At 56.3% G+C, this 22,215-nt stretch overlaps 1 protein-coding gene across 1 annotated transcript in view; it reads left to right on the plus strand.

The window, feature by feature from the left end:
• CASZ1 (castor zinc finger 1) overlaps positions 1 to 22,215 on the plus strand; it is an 84,177-nt gene that overhangs the window by 49,578 nt on the left and 12,384 nt on the right. The window contains exons 5-14 of the mRNA XM_029065965.2: positions 1,314 to 1,382; positions 4,991 to 5,081; positions 5,233 to 5,397; positions 8,826 to 8,998; positions 9,836 to 10,707; positions 14,584 to 14,719; positions 15,765 to 15,828; positions 17,371 to 17,525; positions 18,162 to 18,284; positions 20,184 to 20,522. Coding sequence (XP_028921798.1) covers positions 1,314 to 1,382; positions 4,991 to 5,081; positions 5,233 to 5,397; positions 8,826 to 8,998; positions 9,836 to 10,707; positions 14,584 to 14,719; positions 15,765 to 15,828; positions 17,371 to 17,525; positions 18,162 to 18,284; positions 20,184 to 20,522 — 2,187 coding nt within the window. The remainder of the gene's footprint in view (positions 1 to 1,313; positions 1,383 to 4,990; positions 5,082 to 5,232; positions 5,398 to 8,825; positions 8,999 to 9,835; positions 10,708 to 14,583; positions 14,720 to 15,764; positions 15,829 to 17,370; positions 17,526 to 18,161; positions 18,285 to 20,183; positions 20,523 to 22,215) is intronic.

Consider the following 22,215-nt stretch of genomic DNA (forward strand, 5'->3'; position numbering starts at 1 on the left):
GGGTCTGGGGACACTGTGGCAGGGCAAGGCTAGTGGGGAGCAGCAGGTTTGCCCCCTTGGCCCCCCGACCACTGCCAGCATTCCCCTGACCCCACAGTGTGGGACCTTGCCTGGGTGCCAGAACTAAGCATAAACGGAAAGTTCCTCCATTCTCCTACCGGGCCTGGGGTTCCAAAGATGGCCAGTTGGGATGCCTAGATTCTCTCCCTGGCACTGTGTCCATCCTACTTGCTACCTCTGTCTGCTTCCGTGTCTCTCTCTTTCTCTCTCTGTCTCTCTCTCTTTCTCTTTCTCTCCCCCTGCCCCCCTCGATCAGCAGAGGCCTGAGCCCTTGTCTGATGTTGCAGCTGGCTGGTGCCCGCTCAGGGCCAGAGCTCCGAGCTGCTGAGGGAGATATTGGATTCTCACAAGGGGTCTTGATCCCAGCTTCAGGGGGCCCCTTTACATATCGCTTCCTCCCCCTGTGTAATGGCCAAGGCGATCTCAGCCTCTGCCCAGGGCCTCACTGCCAGCTGCTCTCAAACGGGTCTCTCCTACCCCTCCTGCCCCAGCCCCCACTGGATCAGCGCAGCTCTCCCGCCTTCCTCTCTCGCTCGCTCACCCACCCAGCTCCTTCCCTTGCAGTCCCTGGAACCTGTTGCCCGGCCCAGCTCCCCACACGCTTCCTGTACACACCGGTCCGAGTGAGCGGGGGCAGAGAGAGAGCCCTCAGGGGCATCCGCCCAGGCTCTGGACCTCACCAGGGACTCTGCATTGGGCTGGACGGGGCCTGGGCTTCTCCATCCCCTCCAGGCCGGCCCTCAGCCATGGGCCTAGGTTCCTCACTCTCTCCGCTGGGCCACCTTCCTGCCACTTGCCAGAGTCTCCACTTCCCAAGGCCCTCAGGGAGGAGGGTACCAGCCCCATACCTGATAGAAGCTCTCGTCCAGCTCCACCTGAGCCGGTCATTCATTCATTCAATAGTATTTATTGAGTGCTTACTATGTGCATAGCACTGTACTAAGCGCTTGGAATGTACAAATCAGCAACAGATAGAGATAGTCTCTGCTCACATTAGCCTGCCCAGTGGCCGCGGCCACCCCCGAGTCCCACAAGCCCAGCCTGGGTGCTCCCTCATCCCCACTGTCCTCTGGGCACAGGTGAGTCTTCAGCACTCCCCTCCCCAACTAGAGAGCAAGGGGAGGACAGGGACAGGGGCAGGAGAAGCGGGCGACTCGGAGCCAGAATCCGTCCCCACCCCCCAACCTCCAGGGCGGGGAGCCGGGCCGTCCCCTTGCCCGCTAACCCGCTGTGCCCTGTGTGTCTCTCACCAGGAACGGATTGCCCACAGACAAACCAGCTGTCACCGAAGATGTAAATATTTACCAGAAATATATTGCCAGGTAGGCTGCTTGGGGAGTGGAGGGGGTGGTGGGGAGAGTGTGTGGGCAGGGGGTCTCTCCGTCTGTCTGTCTGGGTGAAATGTACCCACCAGTCATTTGCACTGAGGCCTTCATTTCCCTCTGACATCCACCCTGACCCCCGCTTGGGTAGGGGAAACATTGAAGACCCACCCCAGGACCCCCCCAATCCCCGATGCCCTGCCCAGCTTCAGAAGTCCCTCGCACAGGAGAATCAGAGAAGGTAGAGAACAGCCGGGGCCCTGAACCCCTGACCCTCCAGGCAAGCACAGCTGGGAGACCCTCCAGTTGAGCTGGGCGCAGCCTGCAGTTGTGCCTGCCCTTTGCAGATCCTCGAGTGGCATTCAGGCAAATGCTGGGATTTGTCCCTCTGCTTTCTCTCCCCAGCACCCCGTGTGACTGCTGTCCCAGACTGAGGATTAGGGAGGTGGGAGGAGGCTGTCTGCATTATCCAAAGGTCTTGGCAGGCTCCTGGGGTTTTTTTTAAGCACTTACTAAGTGCCAGGCTCTGTACTAAGCACTGGGGTGGATACAAGCAAATTAGTTGGACACAGTCCCTGTCCCATATGGGGCTCTCAGTCTCAATCCCCGTTTTACAGATGAAGTAACTGAGGCATAGAGAAGTGAAGTGATTTGCCCAAGATCACAGCAGACAAGTGGCCAAGGCTGGGATTAGAACCTATGACCTCCTGACTTCCAGGACCACGCTCTATCCACTATGCCATGAGGCAATGCTTACTGTGGGCAACACTCTGAACTAAGCACTCGGGAAAGGACAGTACGATAGAGCTGGCAGACATGATCCCCACTCCTCATCCTGCAGCCACCCCGGGCGAAGTTCCAGATGGGAGCTCCTGTCTGAGTTGAGATCCCCAAATCCCTCAGGAGTCGAAAGGTGGCACCCAGGCACAAGTGGGGGCCCTCAGTGGTCATGGAAGCTTCTGTATCGGCTCAACTCCTGAAAGACAGGGATCCCCTCAATCCCCAGGGGCCGGACGGGAGGCGATGCACCTTAAGAGACTCCACCCTGCCCCTTGAGAACACTGCCCGCAGCCAACCCTGCCCAGCGGGCTCCGGAGAGGCTTGAGCAGGAGTCCACCGGCCCTCCCTTTGCTCTGGCCCCAGGCCTGCCAGCCACTTCCCTCTTACTTGCCCGCGGTTTGCACAGCTTAAAGCGGAGCCCGAGGGGAGTGGGGGAAGCAGGGGGCGGGTGTCTGCCACACAATTAGCTTAATGAATTCACCAAAGCCACTGCCAAGGAGCCACAGGGGAGTCGCTCACACTGGCCAGCCCCTGGCCCGATGGGGAGGGGCCGGGGGCAGCGGGAGAGGAGGGTTCCTGTGGTCTCTGTCTCCGACTGCCTGCCTCTCTCATCTCTGCCTGCCTCTCTTTGTCCTTCTCAGTGTCTCCTTCTATCTCTGACCTCTCCTGCTCACCCTCTCAGGTCCTCCTTAGGTCTCCTTCTTTCTTTTCTTCATGTTGTCCCTTTTACACTCTGTCTTGAGTGCGTGTGGATGTGTGTGGGTGGGTGGGTATGTGTGTGGTGTGTGTCTCTGTATCTCCTCCGTTTTCATCTCACCCCTTCTGACTTGCTCTTTTATTATTATTATTATTATTATCATCATTATTATTAGTGCTCCAGCAGATGGTACTTTTGGCAGCTCCAGCTTAAATATTTATTTGCGTGTGGGTTTCCCCCATATAATTGGGGCTTTCTCTCTCCCTCTCTCTCTCCTCTCCTCACACATCATCGTTAGAGGGAAACAAGTCTGTAAACACTGGCTGGGCTCACACTCTTAGTGATGTGTATGTGTGTATGTTTTAATCGTCACATATATTAATTTATCGCTCTGTATTTATTTATTTACTGTCTGTGGGTTCATTGGAATTCCTGGGTAGTCTCCCATCGGGACTGTGGTGTTGGGGCAGGATCCCTTGGGGAACAGGAGCTGGGGGGAGCTCAGGATGAGGAGGCCTGGGTGGGCTGGGGTGGGTGGGGCTGTGGGCTTGTGAGCCGGGTGACTGAGCTCCCCACGGCAGGAAGCCAAACAGATGCTGTGCTTTAAAAATTCATAACTCTGGACTGTTTCAAGTGTCAGAAAAAGCTCGGGATGCATCTAACCCTTTCGATTCCTGTCAGTAAAAGCTTTGCAGGATGGCTCTGTCCCTGGCCTCTCAGTCACCGGCCCTCAGCCCCTCCCTGACACACATGCAGGTCCCCACCCAGGGCAAGAGGGAGGAAGGGCCTGGTCTGGGGCCTGGAAGTCTGAAGGACCCTTCAAGGGGACAGTTGGCTCTCAGGGGATGATCTTGGACCCATTTCTTCCTGAAACTCTGCAACATCCCAGCCCAAATTTTCTCCTAAGGAGCTCGCTGCCCATTCTTCAGTCCCTGACCTGCTCCCCAGTTTGCTCCACCCAACCCCTCTCTAAGTGTCAGAGGCTCCATTCCATTCCTCTGTCTAAGTGTGGAATGGAGAATGAAATGCGACTTTCATTCTCCCCAGGAGACCCCTATTCTCAGGTTTTCAGGATTCTCACCATTTCATTCCCCCCATGAGTCCCCCCAGGACTTTTCCTCCCCATCCCCTACACAGGCTTGCTGCACCCCAAGTCCTTGACGTCCCTAACAGGACCTCTCTCAGCCCTGTTCAGCTCCAGCTCTACCTCCATTCATACATCTCTAGTTCACTTTCTCCTCAGTGCTGCCCACCATTCTTTCCCTCCCTTCCACCCTCCCTCCCTTCATTCCTTCCTTCCTCCTCCCCTCCCCTCACTCTCCCCTTCTTTTTCTCTTCCCCTCTTCCCCCTCCCCCTTTGTCCCTCCCTCACCACCATCCCTCGCACTCTCTCTCCCTACCTCCTCTTCCTGGATGGCCATTGCCTTCTGCCCCCTTACTTTGCCCCTCCCAATCTTAATAGTAATAATAATGTTGGTATTTGTTAATCGCTTACTATGTGCAGAGCACTGTTCTAAGCGCTGGGGTAGATACAGGGTAATCAGGTTGTCCCATGTGAGGCTCACAGTTAATCCCCATTTTCCAGATGAGGGAACTGAGGCACAGGGAAGTGAAGTGACTTGCCCACAGTCACACAGCTGCCAAGCGGCAGAGCCGAGATTCGAACCCATGACCTCTGACTCCCAAGCCCGGACTCTTTCCACTGAGCCACACTGCTTCTTTGCCAGCCTAGCTGAGCAGAGCAGCCAGCACAGCTTCCAGCTTGCCTTTGGGTGTGGCAAGGCAGAGTAGGGGCGGGGTGGTGGAGGAGGGCAGAGAAGGGGATGAGGAATAGCACCAGATGTATGGTAGTGAAAGGTTAAGCTGCCCACCCTGATGCCCTAGCCAATGCCTGGGGAGAAGTGCGCGGGCCATTGGCCCACCGAAGCAGGTTGGCAGCCTTAGTGGCCGAGGGCAGAGTGGAGACCCTGCCCCTCTCCATCCCCAGCTGATGGGGGTTGCTGGAACCACTGCGGAGGGCAGTTGGGAAGGCGGGGAAGAGGAGGAAGAAGGTGGCCCTGCCTGGCAAGAAAGAGAACTTTGGGGTTGGATCACCTGGTCTCACCTCCCTCTTCCCTTTGGCCCCTGGCAGGTTCTCTGGCAGTCAACACTGTGGCCACATCCACTGCGCGTACCAGTACCGCGAGCACTACCACTGCCTCGACCCGGAATGCAACTATCAGGTGAGCGGGTAGGGGGATCCTCCCCCAGGTCAGTGGGCTGCTCCCGGGGGAGAGGGTTGGCCGTCCTCCGGGTTCCCTGGGGGCTGAGGAGAAACCTCCCCTACCAGTCCTCTCAGGGTGGTTCACCTCCTCCGTCCTTGTTTCCGCACAGAGATTCACCAGTAAACAGGATGTGATCCGGCACTACAACATGCACAAGAAGCGGGACAACTCCCTGCAACACGGCTTCATGCGCTTCAGCCCCCTGGATGACTGCAGCGTCTATTACCATGGCTGTCATCTCAATGGGAAGAGCACACACTATCACTGCATGCAGGTGATTGGGGACATCTGAGCCTTCATCCCTCCCCTGACCCTGCCCGCCAGCCTTCAGGGACACCATTCCTGGCCTCCGCACCCCGCTCCCCACCTCCTCTGCAGCTAGGCCTCCCGGGCTCATAGCGGACAGGGAAACCGAGCCATCCTGGATGCGTCAGGCCAGGCGAGGGCCGGTCCATCTTTGGCTTCCTCTGCCCCCCTGCCTGGCCCTTGTGTGTTAGGCGGGCGGCCTCTGGCTTTGTCCAAAGCCGCTGACCTGCCTCCTCCTCCTCACTCAGCAGAAGTTCTCCCAGCAGGAAGCTCGCCCTTTACTATGGGCCTGAAGCCCTTTGTAGCCCATAGCCGGGCCCATCTAATATTAATGACCCTCCATTTAAAGCCATGGGGCGCCTCTTAGCCTCGCCAAGGAGCTGGAGGGGGCCCAGGAGGACAAGCCTAAGATTTCACGCTTGGTCTCTCCTGCCTGGTGTTGCCAGACCCCAAAGTGGGAAAGGCCTCTCAGGAGCCTTGCCTTTCCCCTTGCTAGAGCGTGGCCCACCCCAGCCTGATAGAGACTTCAGATGCCTTCCAGTGACTCCCTCACAGATCTGCCTGGGAACCCCCAGCCGTATCCAGGGGATTCCAGGCTTTGGTCCCAGGCAGGCTCCCCGGCTGTAGGGAGCTCTTGGGGGGCGGAAGGGGTGGTTATAGGTAAAGGAGGAACTTGTCAGTTGGGTCTGGGGCAGGGCATTGACCCCAGGAGCTAGCTGGAGACCAGAGCTCCTTAGATGCTTCCACCGGCCCAGAAAAGGAGTACCCACCATGAATGGGAGGGGTGCCCTGCCGGAAGACCTGTAAACCCAAGGGGCCCTGGCTGAGCCCGCTCTCCCCGCCCGAAGCCACAGAGAGAGCCATGGGCTGGCTCACCTCCACCTCCCCTGTGGCCTGAAGGCCACCTGGCTCATCTGCATGCCTAATAATAATAATAATAATTATTATAATAATGGTATTTGTTAAGCGCTTACTATGTGCCAAACACTGTTCTAAGGGTAGATACAAGGTAATCAGGTTGTCCCATATGGTGTTCACAGTCTTAATCCCCATTTTACAGATGAGGGAACTGAGGCACAGAGAAGTTAAGTGACTTCCCCAAGATCATACAGCAGACAAGTAGTAGAGAAGGGACTAGAACCCATGACCTCTGACTCCCAACCCCGGGCTCTTTCCACTAAGCCACGCTGCTTCTACAATAGGGGAGTCTTTGACCCAGATGGGCTCGACTCCGTGTAGGGTAGAAATCGACCAGATAAATTGCTCCATCTTTTGGTTCACCTGGGCTTGGCAATCAGCCGTGGCTGACTTCAGCAGAGAACCTGCCACTTCTGAGGTCATCCCACCGGACCCTGGAGAGTCCTTCACTTGGTCTGGCCAGAAAGCTCAGAATCCCCACGCCCCTCCCTGTACAGGCCTGTGGGGCTTTCCAGAGCCCCAAGGTCTGGTTCCCCCCCAAACACCTGCCCCATCTATAGAACTCTTGACCCTCAGTCAGAGCGAGGAGTGAACTTTGTTTCTCAGTAAAAGGAGCAGACCTTTATCAGGTGGGGAGGAGCCCGGTTCTGCCCCGGGGAGGTGGGCGATAGGGGGTGGCAGCAGGGGGTGGGGGAAGAAGGCAGAGCCCTGGAGGGGATGACAGTGGGGATGGGGTCTCCTTGCTCTCTGACCTCAGGGCTGGGGTAGGGCAGCAGGTGGGGGCCCAACGGGGCTCCGTTGTTCCCGGCGGGGTCTGACCCATCCCGGTCTCGGTGGGGTTGTTCCCATGTCCATACTTGGTGCGGATGAAATCCAGTTAGCTGTTTATACAGATGGACATTTTTCAGGCTTTAACACCAAGAGCCACATTGCGCATGATTCCTGAGGAGGTTTTTGTTTAATTCTTTGTTTTAATGCTGGGCAGAGTCTGGGCTTTTTCAAGGAGTCAGGTTTGGGGAGAGCTCGTTTCGGTTGTGAAGAGCAGCAGATTCTTTGTCCTTTTTTTTTCTTCTTCCAGTTTCTGGGTATTTGTCAGGGGGTTTGGTATGGCCTGTTTGAATCAACCTGGGCCATGGGGAGAGGGGGGCTTTGCCCTCTCAAACTCTGAGATGGTGCAGGCCCTGCCCCTCCTCCCCGCCCCGCCCCCCCCCCCCCAAGCCCCATGATGATGATTTCAGATTCCACTGGTTTTTTACTCAATATGGCAACGTTGCCCGCTTTGCCCAGCCCTGGGTGGTGGTGGGGGAGGGGCGGGGGCATGGGGGAATGGACCCATCTGCCAACATGATTTCCCGCCCTGCAGCATGAGGGGAAAAGGTGAACAGCTGGTCCTGGGTGGTCTCACGGGGCCAGAGAACCCAGAGGAGACCACGGACCTAACCTACTGTATGTTCCCTCTGCCATACTCCTTCAAGGGGTGGGCAGGGAGGTTGAAGGGGAGTGGTGGTGAGGGTGGGGATGGTGGGGGGTTTGGTGGCACTGGCAGGGGCGATGGCAGCAGCGTTTTTGGGTAATGTTCATTCTTTGAGCTCCTGCAGTATGTCAGGTGTTGCTCAGAACAGACCCACAACCCAACCCTGCCCTCTGGAAGCTTCCTTTTTATAAATAACTGACCTCCCGGTAGGGTGGTTTGCCTGCCCCACACAGACACTCCCTCCACCAGCACGAATGTGCCACACAGATATGGAAAGACCAGTCTTTAAGGGTAGTTTGAGGTCTTCATGGATTCTGTTTGGTGGTTAGCTCCGGGTCCCTCAGGACAGGACATTTTCTGGGCAGAGTTTGGAGGAGATGAGACTGTCACCAAAGAGCCCTGCACAAGCTGAAAATGGGCAGCCAGCCCCATCCTGCCCAGGCCCACCTGTGGCTTTGGCCTTGGTCCCGAACCAAACTGGGCCAGAGCCTGAGTTTCTCTTCCAGGGACTGCTGCCGGGTCTGCATGGTGACCCTGCCCCTGTGTAGGAGTTCCCAGTGGGCTGCTGGGACCTTCTGTAATCCCAGCAGCCAATGGGAATCTGCCCATCAGTTAGTACCCACTATACCTGTTCTGCAGTGTCCCAATTGTCCCAAAGAATTAAACTTCCAAAACAACCCAAAGTGGGGCCCAGGAAATATAGAGGAGGTGGACCAGACCCAAACTTCAGGAGCCCTCGGTGGGCTCCGCGTCACCTCCCGCAGGCCAAGAACGAAGCATCTGTTCACCAACAGCCATGGACCCCAGCCTCTCAGCCTGTCCATCTGAACCTCCCCTGCCACTCATGCAACTCAGCAGGGCCTCTGGGTGGACGGAAGCTGGAGGCAGTGGCCCTGCACACTTTCAGCCTGGCTCTAGGCTCAGTCTGGGTGAGGGAGGAGGGAAACTTGTGGGACAACTGACTTCCGCCCCAAACTGACAGCTGCCCCTTCTCCCCGGGGCAGGTGGGCTGCAACAAGGTCTACACCAGCACGTCAGACGTGATGACCCACGAGAACTTCCACAAGAAGAACACCCAGCTCATCAACGATGGCTTCCAGCGCTTCCGGGCCACTGAGGACTGTGGCACGGTCGACTGCCAGTTCTACGGGCAGAAAACCACCCACTTCCATTGCAGGTGAGAAGACAGGAAAGAGGCTGGCAAGGCCCTGGGCACCAGCAGGAAAGCAAAGAGGCATCAAAGCGATGGTATTTACTGAGCACTTACTGTGTGCTGAGCACTGGACTAGGTGCTGGGAAGACAACAGTACAGTAGAGTTGGTAAACTATGTCCCCTGCTCATAGGGAGCTTACAATCTAGGGGATACAGACTTTATTATTATTAATATTATTATAAAATATTGTTATAGCGTAATAATAATTGTGGTATTTGTTAGGCACTTACTATGTGTCAAGCACTGTTCTAAACACTTGGGAAGATAGAAGATAATCAGGTCAGAAAAAGTCCTTGTCCCACACAGTGTTCACTATCTAAATAGGAAGGAGAACTGGAATTGAATCCCCATTTTCAGATGTGAAAACTAAGGTACAGAGAAGTTAATTGACTTTCCCAATGTAGGCACGTAGTGGATCAGCGTTTAGAATCCAGGTCCTCTAACTTCCAGGCCCTTGCTCTTTCCACCGGGCCCCACTGCTCCTCTAAGCCTTTCCAAGCCTCCAAAGACCCCCGGGGGTGGGGGAGAGAAATGATGGGGAAACAGCACTTGGATACCCCCAGAGCCTTGCCATTAAAAGGTTGAGGGAGGGAAGGGTGGGGAGGAGTTTTTTACTCAGTTTCCTCCCCGCGGAGGGAGGAGGAGTATCCCCATCCAACCCTCGATAATTCTCTATATGCCTCCCATGGCCCCAGTGGGGAGTAGTGGGATGGGAGGAGGAAGGAGAAGGAGGAGGAGGTGGGGGACCATCCTTAGGCCACCCCCTGATGCCTACCCCTCCACGTCTGTCCCTCCCCCAGGCGCCCCGGGTGCACCTTCACCTTCAAGAACAAGTGTGATATCGAGAAGCACAAGAGCTACCACATTAAGGATGATGCCTACGCCAAGGACGGCTTCAAGAAGTTCTACAAGTACGAGGAATGCAAGTATGAGGGCTGCGTGTACAGCAAGGCCACCAACCACTTCCACTGCATCCGGGCCGGCTGCGGCTTCACCTTCACTTCCACCAGCCAGATGACCTCGCACAAGCGCAAGCACGAGCGGCGGCACATCCGCTCCTCGGGCCACGTGCTCGGCCTGCCCGCCTCCCTGCTGGGCGCCAAGGACCACGAGCAGGAGGAGTCGAGCAACGACGACCTCGTCGACTTCTCGGCCATGAGCAGCAAGAACTCCAGCCTCAGCGCGTCGCCCACCAGCCAGCAGTCTTCCGCCTCCCTCCTCGCGCCCGAGGCCGCCGCCGCCTCCGCCGGCCCCCCGGCCGCCGCCGCCGCCTCCAAACCGGCCAACAGCAAGACCCCAGGCCTCCTGGCCCAGGCCTTGCCCAGCAACCTCCCGCTGGCTTTGGCCCTCTCCAACTCAGGCATCCCTGCCTCGGGGCCCTTCTTCCCCATCCTCCCCGGCCGGGTGGGCGCAGCGCTGCCCGTGGGGGCCGCCCACCTCATGAGCGCCATGTCGGCCGGCGCCGCCTCGGCCGGGGCTGCTGACGTGCCCCCCTCGGCGGGCCCCGGGGCCGGTGACGCGGCCCCCGCTCCCGCCGCCGCTTCCGCCTCGGCCTCCCCGGCGCCCACGGCCTCCATCATGGAGCGGATCTCTGCCAGCAAGGGCCTCATCTCCCCCATGATGGCTCGGTTGGCTGCCGCCGCGCTCAAACCCACGGTCGCCTTCGAAGCAGGTGAGCGCCCGGGGCCGGGCCGGAGGGTGGGGCGGGGGCCGGGGGTGGGGTCAGGAGGCCCACCAGCTGGGGCCCAAGCAGGCTTGTCTCTGTGAGAAGGGTCGAGGAGGGGGTCTTGGGAGCTCTTTGGCCTGAGGCCGACTGAGGGGATGAGAGTGCCGGACACGGAGGAAAACCCAGGAACCCCACTCCTGGCACTGATCTGTGAGGGGCAGGGATGGGACAGGATGGGGCAGGGTTAATGCCCTTTTCCCTGGGCCCCCTGGAGAAAGGGTAGTGAGGCACATGGCTGCCTCCCTTCCACTCCCCTTTTTTCCCTCCTTCCACTTTGTCAGCTTCTCTTCTCTCGGGTGGTTTTTGTTTTCCTGTTCTGCATCCCCCTCGAACATCCCCTCTCCAAAAACTCCCAGGAAGCAGTGTTTGTCTCTCCTGCCCTCCCCAGCACCTCTCTTGCCCCCAGTAGATCAGACTGCTTCTCCCCGGGCCTCTGAACTCCCCACAGGGCTGGAATGCATTCATTGTGGAATATTTGTGAAGCGCTTACTATGGGCCAAGTACCGTACTGAACGCCAGAGTAGATTCAGGCTAATCAGGCTGGGACCTTGGCCCTGGCCCCCACAGGGCACCCAATCTGAAGGAGAGGCACCCTTTCTGCCATGTCAGAACAGGCTCCTCTGAGGCTTTGGAAGGGCTTGAAGCTTGAATCCCCTTTGACTTCCTTAGGTTATAAGCCTCATGCTGGCCACAAACTGCATCTGATCTGATTGCAGCACATCTACCCCAGTGCTTAGTACAGTCTTTGGCACAGTCTAAGCCCCTGACAAATGCCACCCTCTTTATTTATTATTATCATTATTAAACTGACAGAACAACTCCAGGGAGAGTGGCTGTGGGAGATTGCTCAGAGCAGGATTGATGAAATCCTGAAATGGGGCAAAGTAGGAGACTGTGTGGGGAATGAAGCTGGTTCTTCAAGCCTGACTCCTCCCTCAGGAAAGTCAGGCTCTCCCTTCCTCCTGCCCCTCCCCTCCGCCCCATCTCCTGCTGGGCTCTTCTCCTGAGGTCCTACAGCCCAGGGAACCCTCCCCTGGCTCCCTTGACCCCCAGCAGCCCCAACTCTACTGCCGGGTTCTACCTCTCTCTGCCTCCTTCCCCTCACCCCTTCCTCCTCTCTCCCAGTCAATCAATTGTATTTATTGAGTGCTTACTGTGTGCAGAACACTGTACTAAGTGCTTAGGAGAGTTCACTATAACAGCATTGGTAGGCAATGCTGTCTTGCCTACCAAGCTTACTGTCTATAGTCTTTACCTGCCTTTTTAACCCTTGGCCATTCTTCACTTGCCCTTTCCTTTCACTCGGACTCTCTTCGGGCCTGGATTTCCTTCCATTCACACTCTGAGGCTTTCTTTGTCTTTCCTCTCAAGCCTTCTTCCTCTGCTTCTCCTTCATCGTCTTCATCACCATCCTCCCCACCAGTGTTTACAGAACAACTAGCAAAGCAGTGTGACCTAGTGGAAAGAACACGGGTCCGAGAGTCGGAGGACCTGGGTTTTCATCCCGGCTCCACCAATTGCTGCTGTTTGACCTTGGGAAAGTCAACTAACTTCTCTGGGCCTCATCGTTCTCATCTGTAAAACGGGATTCAATTCCTGTTCTCCTTCCTCCTTAGATTATGAGCTCTGTACGGGACAGGAACTTTGTCTGACCCAATGAACTTGTATCTTCCCCAGCATTTAGAACAGTGCTTGACACGTAGTAAGCCCTTAAATACCATAATCAATCGATCGTCTTTGAGTGCTTCCTGTGTGCAGAGCACTGAACTAAGCGCTTGGGAGAGTACACTACAACAAAGTTGGTAGACACATTCCCTGCCCGCAATGAATAGTGAACTACTTGGCTCTAGCATTGTACTTTGCCAGCTCTGGAATTGGCCTCTCCTGGGTTATTCCTTCCCTTCAGAGGTGAGCAAAACTTCCTACTGGCCATTTCACCCAGAAACCTCCAGTCCCTCACCTCTGGGGAGGGGGCCCGAGGTGCTCATGGGACCATCTGAGCACACGTCCTAACATCCTTGGTCTGTTGAGAGGCTGAGCTGGGTCAAGAAGTCTCAGTTGTCCCTGGAGGGTGCTGGTCTCTGGCCTCCATTCCCCCACTTCCTCCAGAGACTGCTTCCCACTCCCCTTCTCAGGGCTTCAAGTAGTCCAGAATTGACTCCTGGCTAAATGTAGAAAGAGACATGAGGTCCAGAGATCTGTAGACCACTGGGGCAGTGGAGGCAGAAGGGGGAGGCAAAAGTCCTTGGTGGTGCCTTTTCTAATTCAGTGTGAGATTTGCTTGGTGCAATTAAGTCTCTTGGCGATTCTGGGCCTCCCCTGGGTACCCACTCTCCTGGGGCCTCTGTCTGACAGTTTCCCCTGCTCCCAAAATCATTCAGTAGCATTTATTGAGCATTTACTGTGTGCAGAACACTGTACTCCTTTCCCCTTGCCCCTCCCCAGAGTCAGTAGGGCCTAAGGAGATGGGAAGGCACAAAACATCCAACTCTGTGTTCCAGGCCCCACCTGGCTACTATTTCCTAAGAACCTATAGCCCCGTAGCCAAGGAGGGCCAGGCTTCCTTGCCGGTTGACAAGAGGAGCCCAAGAAGGAACCAAGATTCCCTGGAGGGCAACCGAATCTGGAACCAAATCCAAGAGTCCAGGCTGCCCTCGCTCCCTCACTGCCCTCCCGCCTTCCCTGCCCACAGGTGGATGGGGGATGTCAGAGGAGACGGAGGTGGACAAAACAACCACAAAGCCAAAACTTTCACATACTTTTTTTTCTTTTAAAAAAAAACTTTCCCCAAACAGAAAGGTCACCGAGGGAACCATTTTCCTTTATTTTTTAATAAAATGCCACTTGCTGTCTGTGAAACAGTTCACCGTCAGCTGTAGTGCCTCGGGGTAAATTAATATTTTAGTCACTTGGGGATTGTGGAAAAAAGCTCAGTGGACATGTTCCTGTCAGCAACTTCTTTCCCTCTTTTCTCTTTTTTCCCCTCTCCTCTTCTCCGCTCCTTCCTCCCAACCCCACTCCAACTCACACACCCACACACCCGCCAGCTCCCATCCATCCCCCCGGCCCAAACCTGACTCCCGCCACGACCTGTCCCTCAAACCCCCTGTTCCCTGGGATGGTTTGATGGGAGAGGTCACGCAGTTTGAACCGATCTGATTGGCTGTCAGTTTCGATAGCCCTGACATAGCAGATGTTCCTCCTGGGCATGCTCAGTGGAACGCCGACCCGTCACCACAGCAACGGCGGGATGGGGAACGGGGAAGGGGGCTTGACTACCAGTCTAGATCTGCCACTTTTCCTCAGCATTAACAGAGTCTTTAATAAACGCTTAAGCGGCAGCCCCGCAAATTAGTTATGACAGTTGGTGGAGAAAATGAAGTGGGGCCCCCCCCACCCAGTCCCCAGCCCCCCTCCCTAGCCTCCCGCCCTTCTCCTCTATGAGGCCCAGAGCCCGGACAACTTTGACATAATTTTGCAATAATTATCACTTGAAGAATTGCCACGCAGGGGGGAGAGTCACAAGCAATCATGTCAATGGGGGAGAATCGCTGACCAGCAGCCAGGCCCGCTCTCTGCTGTCTCTCCCAACCCGTTTCCCTCCTTCTCTCTCCCCCTCCGGGGGGGGGGGGGTGCCGAAGGAGCTCGAAAGGTCTCCCCTCACTCTGCCATCCTCCCCTCCCCCCAGCCCTCACCCACCCTTGGCATCCTTCCTCCTCTCCAGGACTCCAGGAATCTGAGGCCTTGTTGAGACCATTCACGGCTCCCGCCTGCCATGCCCTCCTGTCCCTCGTCTAAACCGTGTCTTCCCACTCTCCACAGGCAATGGGCACCAGACCACCCCGGGGCGGTTCCCTCCGCCACAGGTAAAGCAGGAGTCGGGCGAGGGTGTTGTGGCAGCCGGCTCCCAGGAGACCTTGCAGGAGCGCAGTCTGAACCTGAGTGTCAAGGAGCACAGGTGAGAGGTGCCGTCCCTGCTTGGCGGACGAGGGTCAGTCTACTCGGGCCGGCCCAGCCCGATGCTGAGGCGGCCTTCCCAAGACCACTCCAGGGCACCAGATCCTTAGCTGAAGCCTTGCTTGGAGTCCAGAAAGGGGACGAGTTGGATTTGTCCCTTCGGGCAGCGGGGCCCCAGAAAGGGCTGTGTAGCAGAACTCGGCCAGGTTGCAGCAAGACAGCCCAGCAACTCAGGCTGGATTTCCCTGGCAATTTGCAGGGTGGAGGAGAGGTGGAGGTGGGAGATTGGCCAGTGGGTCAAGGGTTCTGAGTGAGCCCAGCTTGAGAAGCAACATGTTCTAGTGGTTAGAGCACGGGCCTGGCAGTCAGAAGGAGCCGGGTTCTAATCCCGGCTCTGCCACTCGTGTGCTGTTTGAACTTGGGCGAGTCACTTCACTTCTCTGTGTCTCAGTGACCTCATCGTTAAAATGGGGATTCAGTCTGTGAGTCCCTTGTGGAACAGTGTGTTCAACCTGATTAGCTTGTATCTAGCCCAGTGCTTAGTACAGTGCCTGGCACATAGGAAGCACCAAATAAAAACCATTAAGAAAACAAGGTCCCCAGGAAGCACTGGTCTGTTTGGAATCAGAGTTGGCTGGAGTGGGACTGTGATGGGTTTGAGTGTACTTTGGAGTGGAATGAGAGGGGTGAGGAAGCGAGAGGACGGGGGAAAAGGGCAGGCTTGGGAGAGGCAGGGCTGGCCGGTCCTTGCGTAGCCCCACCCCCCGCACCCAGGTCTGGGCAGAGCAGAGCGCAGCAGGCCTCAGCTTGGAATCCCAGCCAGTGGAGTTGGGAATGAGGGTGGAGGGTAGAGAAGGGTCCCACCGCCTGCCTGAGCCAGCTGCCGGTGGAGCCCTGGGCCTGCACCCTGACTCCCAGGATCCCCTCCTCCTCCTGCCCTGCAGGGGGTGGACAAGGGAGGGAGAAGACCCCAGGAGGGAATTCATCTCTGGGCTCCAAGCTCCCGTACGCATCCTAACGAAAGCCCGTTGGTTTGTGTGTTCCAGTAATGAATCAAATGGCCACACAGTCGCGGCAAATTCATCTCTTTTATCCTCGCTTATGAATAAGGTAAGAGCCATCCATCACACGCCTTCCGTTCCCCCCACCAAGAGAAATTAAAGCGACGCTGGGAGGGTAGGGGGGGATGTGTTTGTTTTTTAATGTTTTGCCTCTAATAAGATGAGTTTGTACCATTTAAATTTTGAGGCCATTTTTCATCGGGTATAATTTCAGAGCCACTGCTTACAAATTAATTTAATGAACTGGCTGAAGAAATATATCCCAGCCTCTGACACCTTTTTTTTTCCCTTCAGATGGAGGGTTCCGAAAGCTTTTTCTGAGTCCTCCAACTTCTTTCTCTCTTAGTTATTAATTTTATTTATTTATTTATTTACTATTTTTTGTTTGTTTGTTTAAAAAAAATAAAAAATGAAGGAGGAGGAGGGACAGAAGTGGGAGCAAAGCATCAATTTTCACTTTTCGGGGTGTGAGTAATGGTCTCGGACGCCTTTCGGATAGGGCGCTCCGGAATATTTATTTTAAATAATGCAGGGTCTTTTTAAATTATACATCATCTCAAATATATTTTTCCCCTTCACATGATAAATTTTACTCTAGCAGATTAATTTGGTTACTGTACACAACTGCATTAGTGAGCAGCCCAGCTCCTGGGCCTCATTTGATTCCCGGGTTTTGTTGATGGGCGGAGGGGCAGGTGGGTCTGCCCTCCGGGGCCCAGCGCAGCCCGGCTAGCCAACCAGGCCCAAGTTTTCTGAGAGAGAGTCACATGTCTCCGGGCTTTCCTCCCCACATCTCCCTTTGTGCTTCAGGGCTTTAGCGACTTGCCCTTTTGCTCCCTGTTCTCATTTTTTCTTCCCTTTTCACCCTCTTTTGTTGCTTTTTCCCCTCCTCTCTCTCTCCTCTCCCCTTCTCTCTCTCTCTATCAAGTTTCTTCTGCCAGCGGTTTTCCTCTCTCCCCTAGATGGTTGATCCTTTCCACCCGATGTCATTCTCACCCTCCCGGTCCTGTGTGTACACCCCCATCCTCCCCATGGGACTCTCTCCCTCTTCGCCTTTATGTGCTTTCTCTTGTTTTCGAGGAGCCATAGGGGTCCCCCTCCCTGGCCCTCCCACCACCCTCCCGCCTCTCGAATGTCATTAGAAGGAATATCTCTGACAGGAAAATAACTGGGGAGCCTCAGGTCCTGGGGAAAAGGCAGGCGGGATGGAAGGCATTCCCCCTCTCCCGAAGCCCAGCCCCAGGGTGGGATCCCCCAGTGGCTCAGCAGCATTGGCGGCATTTTCTCGAGGGAGCAGTCATAGAACTTTGGCATAGCCATCCGCCACGTGCTGCTAAAGTGATGGAACATCACAATCCCTCCCTTCCCTGTGTGCGAGTGAAGAGGATCAGAGGAGGAACACTCTGAACCCAACATCGAGCCTTATTGAACAGGGCCCAACTTTGCTGGCTGTCCTTCTTTATGTGGGGATTAAACAGAAACTGAGGGCAGGGTCCTCCCTGCCGCTGTCACCCCCCGACGGCCTCCCACCCCTTCCCTAGGAAGAACTTGCCCCTGTCAATTCACACCTCTGCCTGTGTCCCCACCGCAGATGTCCCAGGCCAACCCCAACCTCGGCAGCCTGCTCAACATCAAGGCGGAAGGCGATGGCAGTCAGCCCGCAGAGGCCGCGCCGTACCTGGGCAAGGCGGTGAAGGCCTTGGTGCAGGAGAAGCTGTCAGAGCCCTGGAAGGCCTACCTCCGCAAGTAAGGAGGGAGGGAGCAGGGATGTGCCGGTGGGAGGGAGCAGGGGTGGAGCTCGGAGAGGTCGGGAAAGAGTCAGGTTGGGGCGGCAGGAGGCCGGGGAGGAGCGGGGAGCCGTTCTGGCCAGAAGAGCGCTCCTCCCCCAGATGCAACTGTAATAGTGGTTTCCAAAGCAGCAACGCGTGGGTTCAAACCCACTTAGTTCCACTTGAACTTGGCCGCCCCGGCTGGTGACTGAGGAGCTGTAACGAACAACAGGCCGGCTGGCGGTCAGTCAGAGCAGAGCTGCTTCACCCGCCGCGGGTTCCGGCCCCGCTCCGGCTCTGAGAGGAGCCGTTGCCCGTGTCCAGTCAGTGAAGGGACTGGGAGGGGGTCGTGCCGTATAGAGTTTCCATATAGAGAGAGACAAATGCGTTCACCTACCCAGAAGGGCAGGCTGGGCACCCAGCTCCCTCCTGCAAGGTAAACTCTTTCTGGTTCCTTCTCCCTGGGCTCCTGGATGGGAGTTGGGGGCAGAAAGGCTTCCAGTGGTCTATTCCTGGCCCAGGTGCCCTATTAAGCCACAGGGCTTTCTTGCCACCCCAGCCTCCTCTGGCCCTGAGCACTATCACCATCTCGGGGATTTCACTGTTCTGCTAGGTTCGGCACCAAGGATTTCTGCGATGCCCACTGTGACTTCCTGCACAAGGCCCATTTCCACTGCGTGGTGGAAGAATGCGGGGCCCTCTTCAGCACTGTGGATGGGGCCATCAAACACGCCAAGTGAGTTGGGGGCGCTGCGGGTATGGGGGAGAATTCAGACCCCCGGGCAGGGGGTGAATGGGCTTCCATCCCCCAAAAGCCACCAACAACTTCAGAAAACATCCATCACCAGGCTCCATGTGGTCCCCAGACCCGAGGCTAAGCCACCCCTTCGCCTTGTCCCAGGGATGTGGTCAGCGGCCCACCTTGGTGGTGCCTATGGCAGGGCTGGAGGAGTTAATGGGGGCAAAGTGGTGCAAACTGGGTCGATTGGGAAGTTGGGGACCAAAGGGACCAAACTGGGTACCTGCCCCTGGAGAACTCTGGACCCCTAGCTGCTGAAGCCTGAGGCCCTCTCTGCCTGGCCAGGAATAGATGGATTCCAAGAGCATATCAGGCTGCTCTCCTTGGGTCCTCGGCCAGGGCCCTCACACTCCCCGTCAGGTCCCCAGACCCTCATGTGGCCGGAGCCCGGGTCACGGGATCCCAGGGAATAGAGGAAGCCAGTAGGCCCCGGCCTGGCCACTGCCAACCTCTGAATCGGTCGGGGTGGACAGAGTTGAAAACTCATGTCAGGCTCTGATCTTTTTTTTTTTAACGGTGTTTGTTAAATGCTTACTATATGCCAGGTACTGAAATAAGCACTGGGGTAGCTACAAGGTAATCAGGTGGACACAGTCCCTATCCCACCTGAGACTCACAGTCTTAATTCCCATTTTTTAGATAAGATCACTGAGGCCCTGAGAAATGTAGTGACTTGCCCAAGTGGCAGTGTCACACAGCAGACAAGTGGCAATGTTGGGATTAGAACCCAGCTCTGCCACTTGTCAGCTGTGTGACTGTGGGCAAGTCACTTAACTTCTCTGTGCCTCAGTTCCCTCATCTGTAAAATGGGGATTAAGACTGTGAGCCCCACGTGGGACAACCTGATTCCCCTGTGTTTACCCCAGCGCTTAGAACAGTGCTCTGCACATAGTAAGCGCTTAACAAATACCAACATTATTATTATTAACCCAAGTCCTCTAACTCTCAGGCCTGTGTTCTCACCACTAATCTACGCTGGGGAAGATTTGCGGACAGATTGGGGTTCAGCCTCTGCTCCCAGCTGGGACCCTGTGGGAAGGAGCCGGCCAAGCCCCTGGAGGGGGACCGCCCAGGCTGGCCCCAACTCCCAGCACTGTGTTCAGAAAGACCCCCCTCGGGGGACGGGGATGGAATGGTGCCTGCCCTGAGAGCTGCCCCTTGATTCCAGTGTCTCTTCTGAGAAGGGGCTCAGAATGCCCACGGAGGCGCTTGCAGGCACACAGGGGCATGTGCCTGGTACAGGGACCAAAGTAAGCACATGGGTACTTATGTGCATTGTGGGTACTTGTAGGCATACATGGGCACATGCAGGCACACATGAGCACAGGCACACAGGGGAACATGGAGGGGGACATAGGTACACACACACACGTTGGGTGGTTGGGCATTGCCTTACCTTCTGGTATCACTCCCTGGGAGAGAGGCGACAGAACTAGATCGAGAGATGGCCATTCAGGCCCTGGGTCCCCAGGGAGACACCAGAACCAGGATAACTGCTTCCTTAGAAGGAGCTTCAACCCGGGACCCACCCACCACCTCAGTGCTGGGCCCGGCCCTGTCACCTGGCTCAGGGGAAGCCAGGGAGCCCAGAGATCCCTGGCCAGGCATGCCTAGGCTACCTTCTGACTAGGCCCTCTCAGTCAGTCTATCATATTTATTCAGCGCCTACTCTGTGCAGAGCACTGTACTAAGCCCTCGGGAGAGACAATATAAAATATATCAGACACGTATAATAGACGCATCCCCCATCTCCCCAAGTCAGCGGAGGCGGCTAAGCCAAAGAGAGGAACCAGGTCACCCGCACGTTCTCACCTGAGACCTTCCCAACTCCCACAGCTTCCACTTCCGCACAGAGGGAGGAGCCGTGAAAGGAAACGCCGCCGATTCTTCATTCCCTCTCTCGGCCGCCACCGACACCAAGACTTCCCTAGCCCCGTCGTCGCCTCCTGCACCTTCGGCAACTGCGACTTCCACCCTGGAGGGGCCCGCTCCCAGTCCGGCTCCACTGCCCTCCGCCCCCACACTCCTCGCCTGGAAGCAGCTGGCTTCCACCATACCCCAGATGCCTCCTCTTCCAGCATCAGTGCCTAGCCTGGCAGCTTCGCCTTTGGCAACGACCTCCCTAGAGAACGCCAAGCCCCAAGTCAAACCAGGATTCCTGCAGTTCCAGGAGAAGTGAGTTCCTCAGACGAGCAGGACGGTAGCATGGCGCCGGTCCCTCTCCCCCCACCCCAAATCCTCTCGTCCCCCTGCTGACTCTGGAGTAGGGGCTCGGGGAGACGGCTTAGCACGCAACCTCTCCCCGACTTCTCCCTTCCGAGTTAGCTCAGCCGAACCCGTCAGCTCTCCCAGCCACCCGATCAGTCGTCGTATTTATTGAGCACGTACTTTGTGCGAAGCACTGTACTAAGCGCTTGGGAAAGTATAAGAGTCGATAGACACGTTCCCTGCCCACAATGAGTTTACAGTCTAGAGGGGAAGACAGACATTAAAGCACATAAATAAATTACAGATCTGTACAGAAGTGCTGAGGGAAGGATGAATAAAGGGTGGAAAATCCAGGTGCAAAGGTGAGTGGCTAGGCCTCCTCCATTCTTCGTAGCCAGAGACACTGCTGCCATCATTCTGTCTTCCTGGATCGGGCCTCCTACCGGGATCAGAACTTGAGGGTGAAATTGGTTAGCGAGGAGGTGGATTGCCATAACCCGTCTCCAAACTCTGCCTCCCCCCACCACCGGCTGGAGCCCCCGCACAATGGGGGTGTTAATGGGATCAATGATGCAGGGGCGAGCGAGCTCAAACAAGGACTGGGCTAAGAGATCCCTTGTTGGGGCTGTGCATTCAGGAAGCTGCCCTAGTTCAGATGTTTGTCATCTGCTGCCCTCCCATAGACAAGGAGAGGGAAGGCGCCCTCACCGCACCATCCTTCCAACCCTACCATCTCAGTAGCTCCCCTTGACCTGCAGGACGCCCATCCTCCCGGGACAGCCGGAGCTCTGAGGACAGGCTCTCTGAATCCTTGAGAGAGAACATGAATGGGAGGGGCAGGCTCAAGATGGACTGAGGCCTTCCCTTCTCAGCAGACATCTGGGGATTTGCTTAGGTTTCTGGGGTGTCGAGCAGCTCCGTCCCCATCTCCCCCCCTGGCTTCCCCTGGTGGGGGATGGTGACTTCTCGCGGCGGGAATGGTGACTCTGTACCTACTACATCTGTGCACCGTGACTTCCTGTTCTCAATAAAAGTAATAAATTGGAAGAAAATATGCAGCAAATGAGTTAAAGGCGGCCTCCCTCTGTGAGCAAGCCAAGGGGGTGGGGGGCCCTGTGGGTGGAGGGGGAGTCAGTGATCAGAGTCACCCCAGAAACAGTGAGCCTACCTGCTCAGTCATCCCACTCTGAGCCAAATGCCCACCAAGGGGAGCACCCCCTTCTCCTGGGGCTAGGCTTGGGCTTTGGTGTTTCGTGGGTTATCTGTGCCCTTCCTCTGTGACTGTTGGTGAGGTCCCAAAGGGAGCATATCCACATCCTCTCCCTGCTCCCCACCACCCCCAATCGGGGGGGGGCGGACTGTGTTAGTCATGGGTGGGAACCTCCAACTGGGAAGACCAGGAAGGGTCTAAAACTGGGTGGAGATGATGGAGCATTTTGGGAAAAGGGCCCATCAGGGAAGTGCCCAGCCTGTGCCAACTGGAGTCTCCTTGGTGCCCTGCCAAGGTCTGGCGGCGCTCACCCTCATTTTCATATCCAAGAACTGATTGCGGCCACTCTTATCAATCAAGGCGGAGGTGCGGCCTAAATGACTACACGTCCCAGCATGCAGTGCTCTCAACATCCCACGCAATGTGCAATATCCAACCTGTGATAATGGC

The sequence above is a fragment of the Ornithorhynchus anatinus genome, chromosome 5, assembly GCF_004115215.2.
Source record: "Ornithorhynchus anatinus isolate Pmale09 chromosome 5, mOrnAna1.pri.v4, whole genome shotgun sequence".
NCBI classification, from domain to species: Eukaryota; Metazoa; Chordata; class Mammalia; order Monotremata; family Ornithorhynchidae; genus Ornithorhynchus; species Ornithorhynchus anatinus.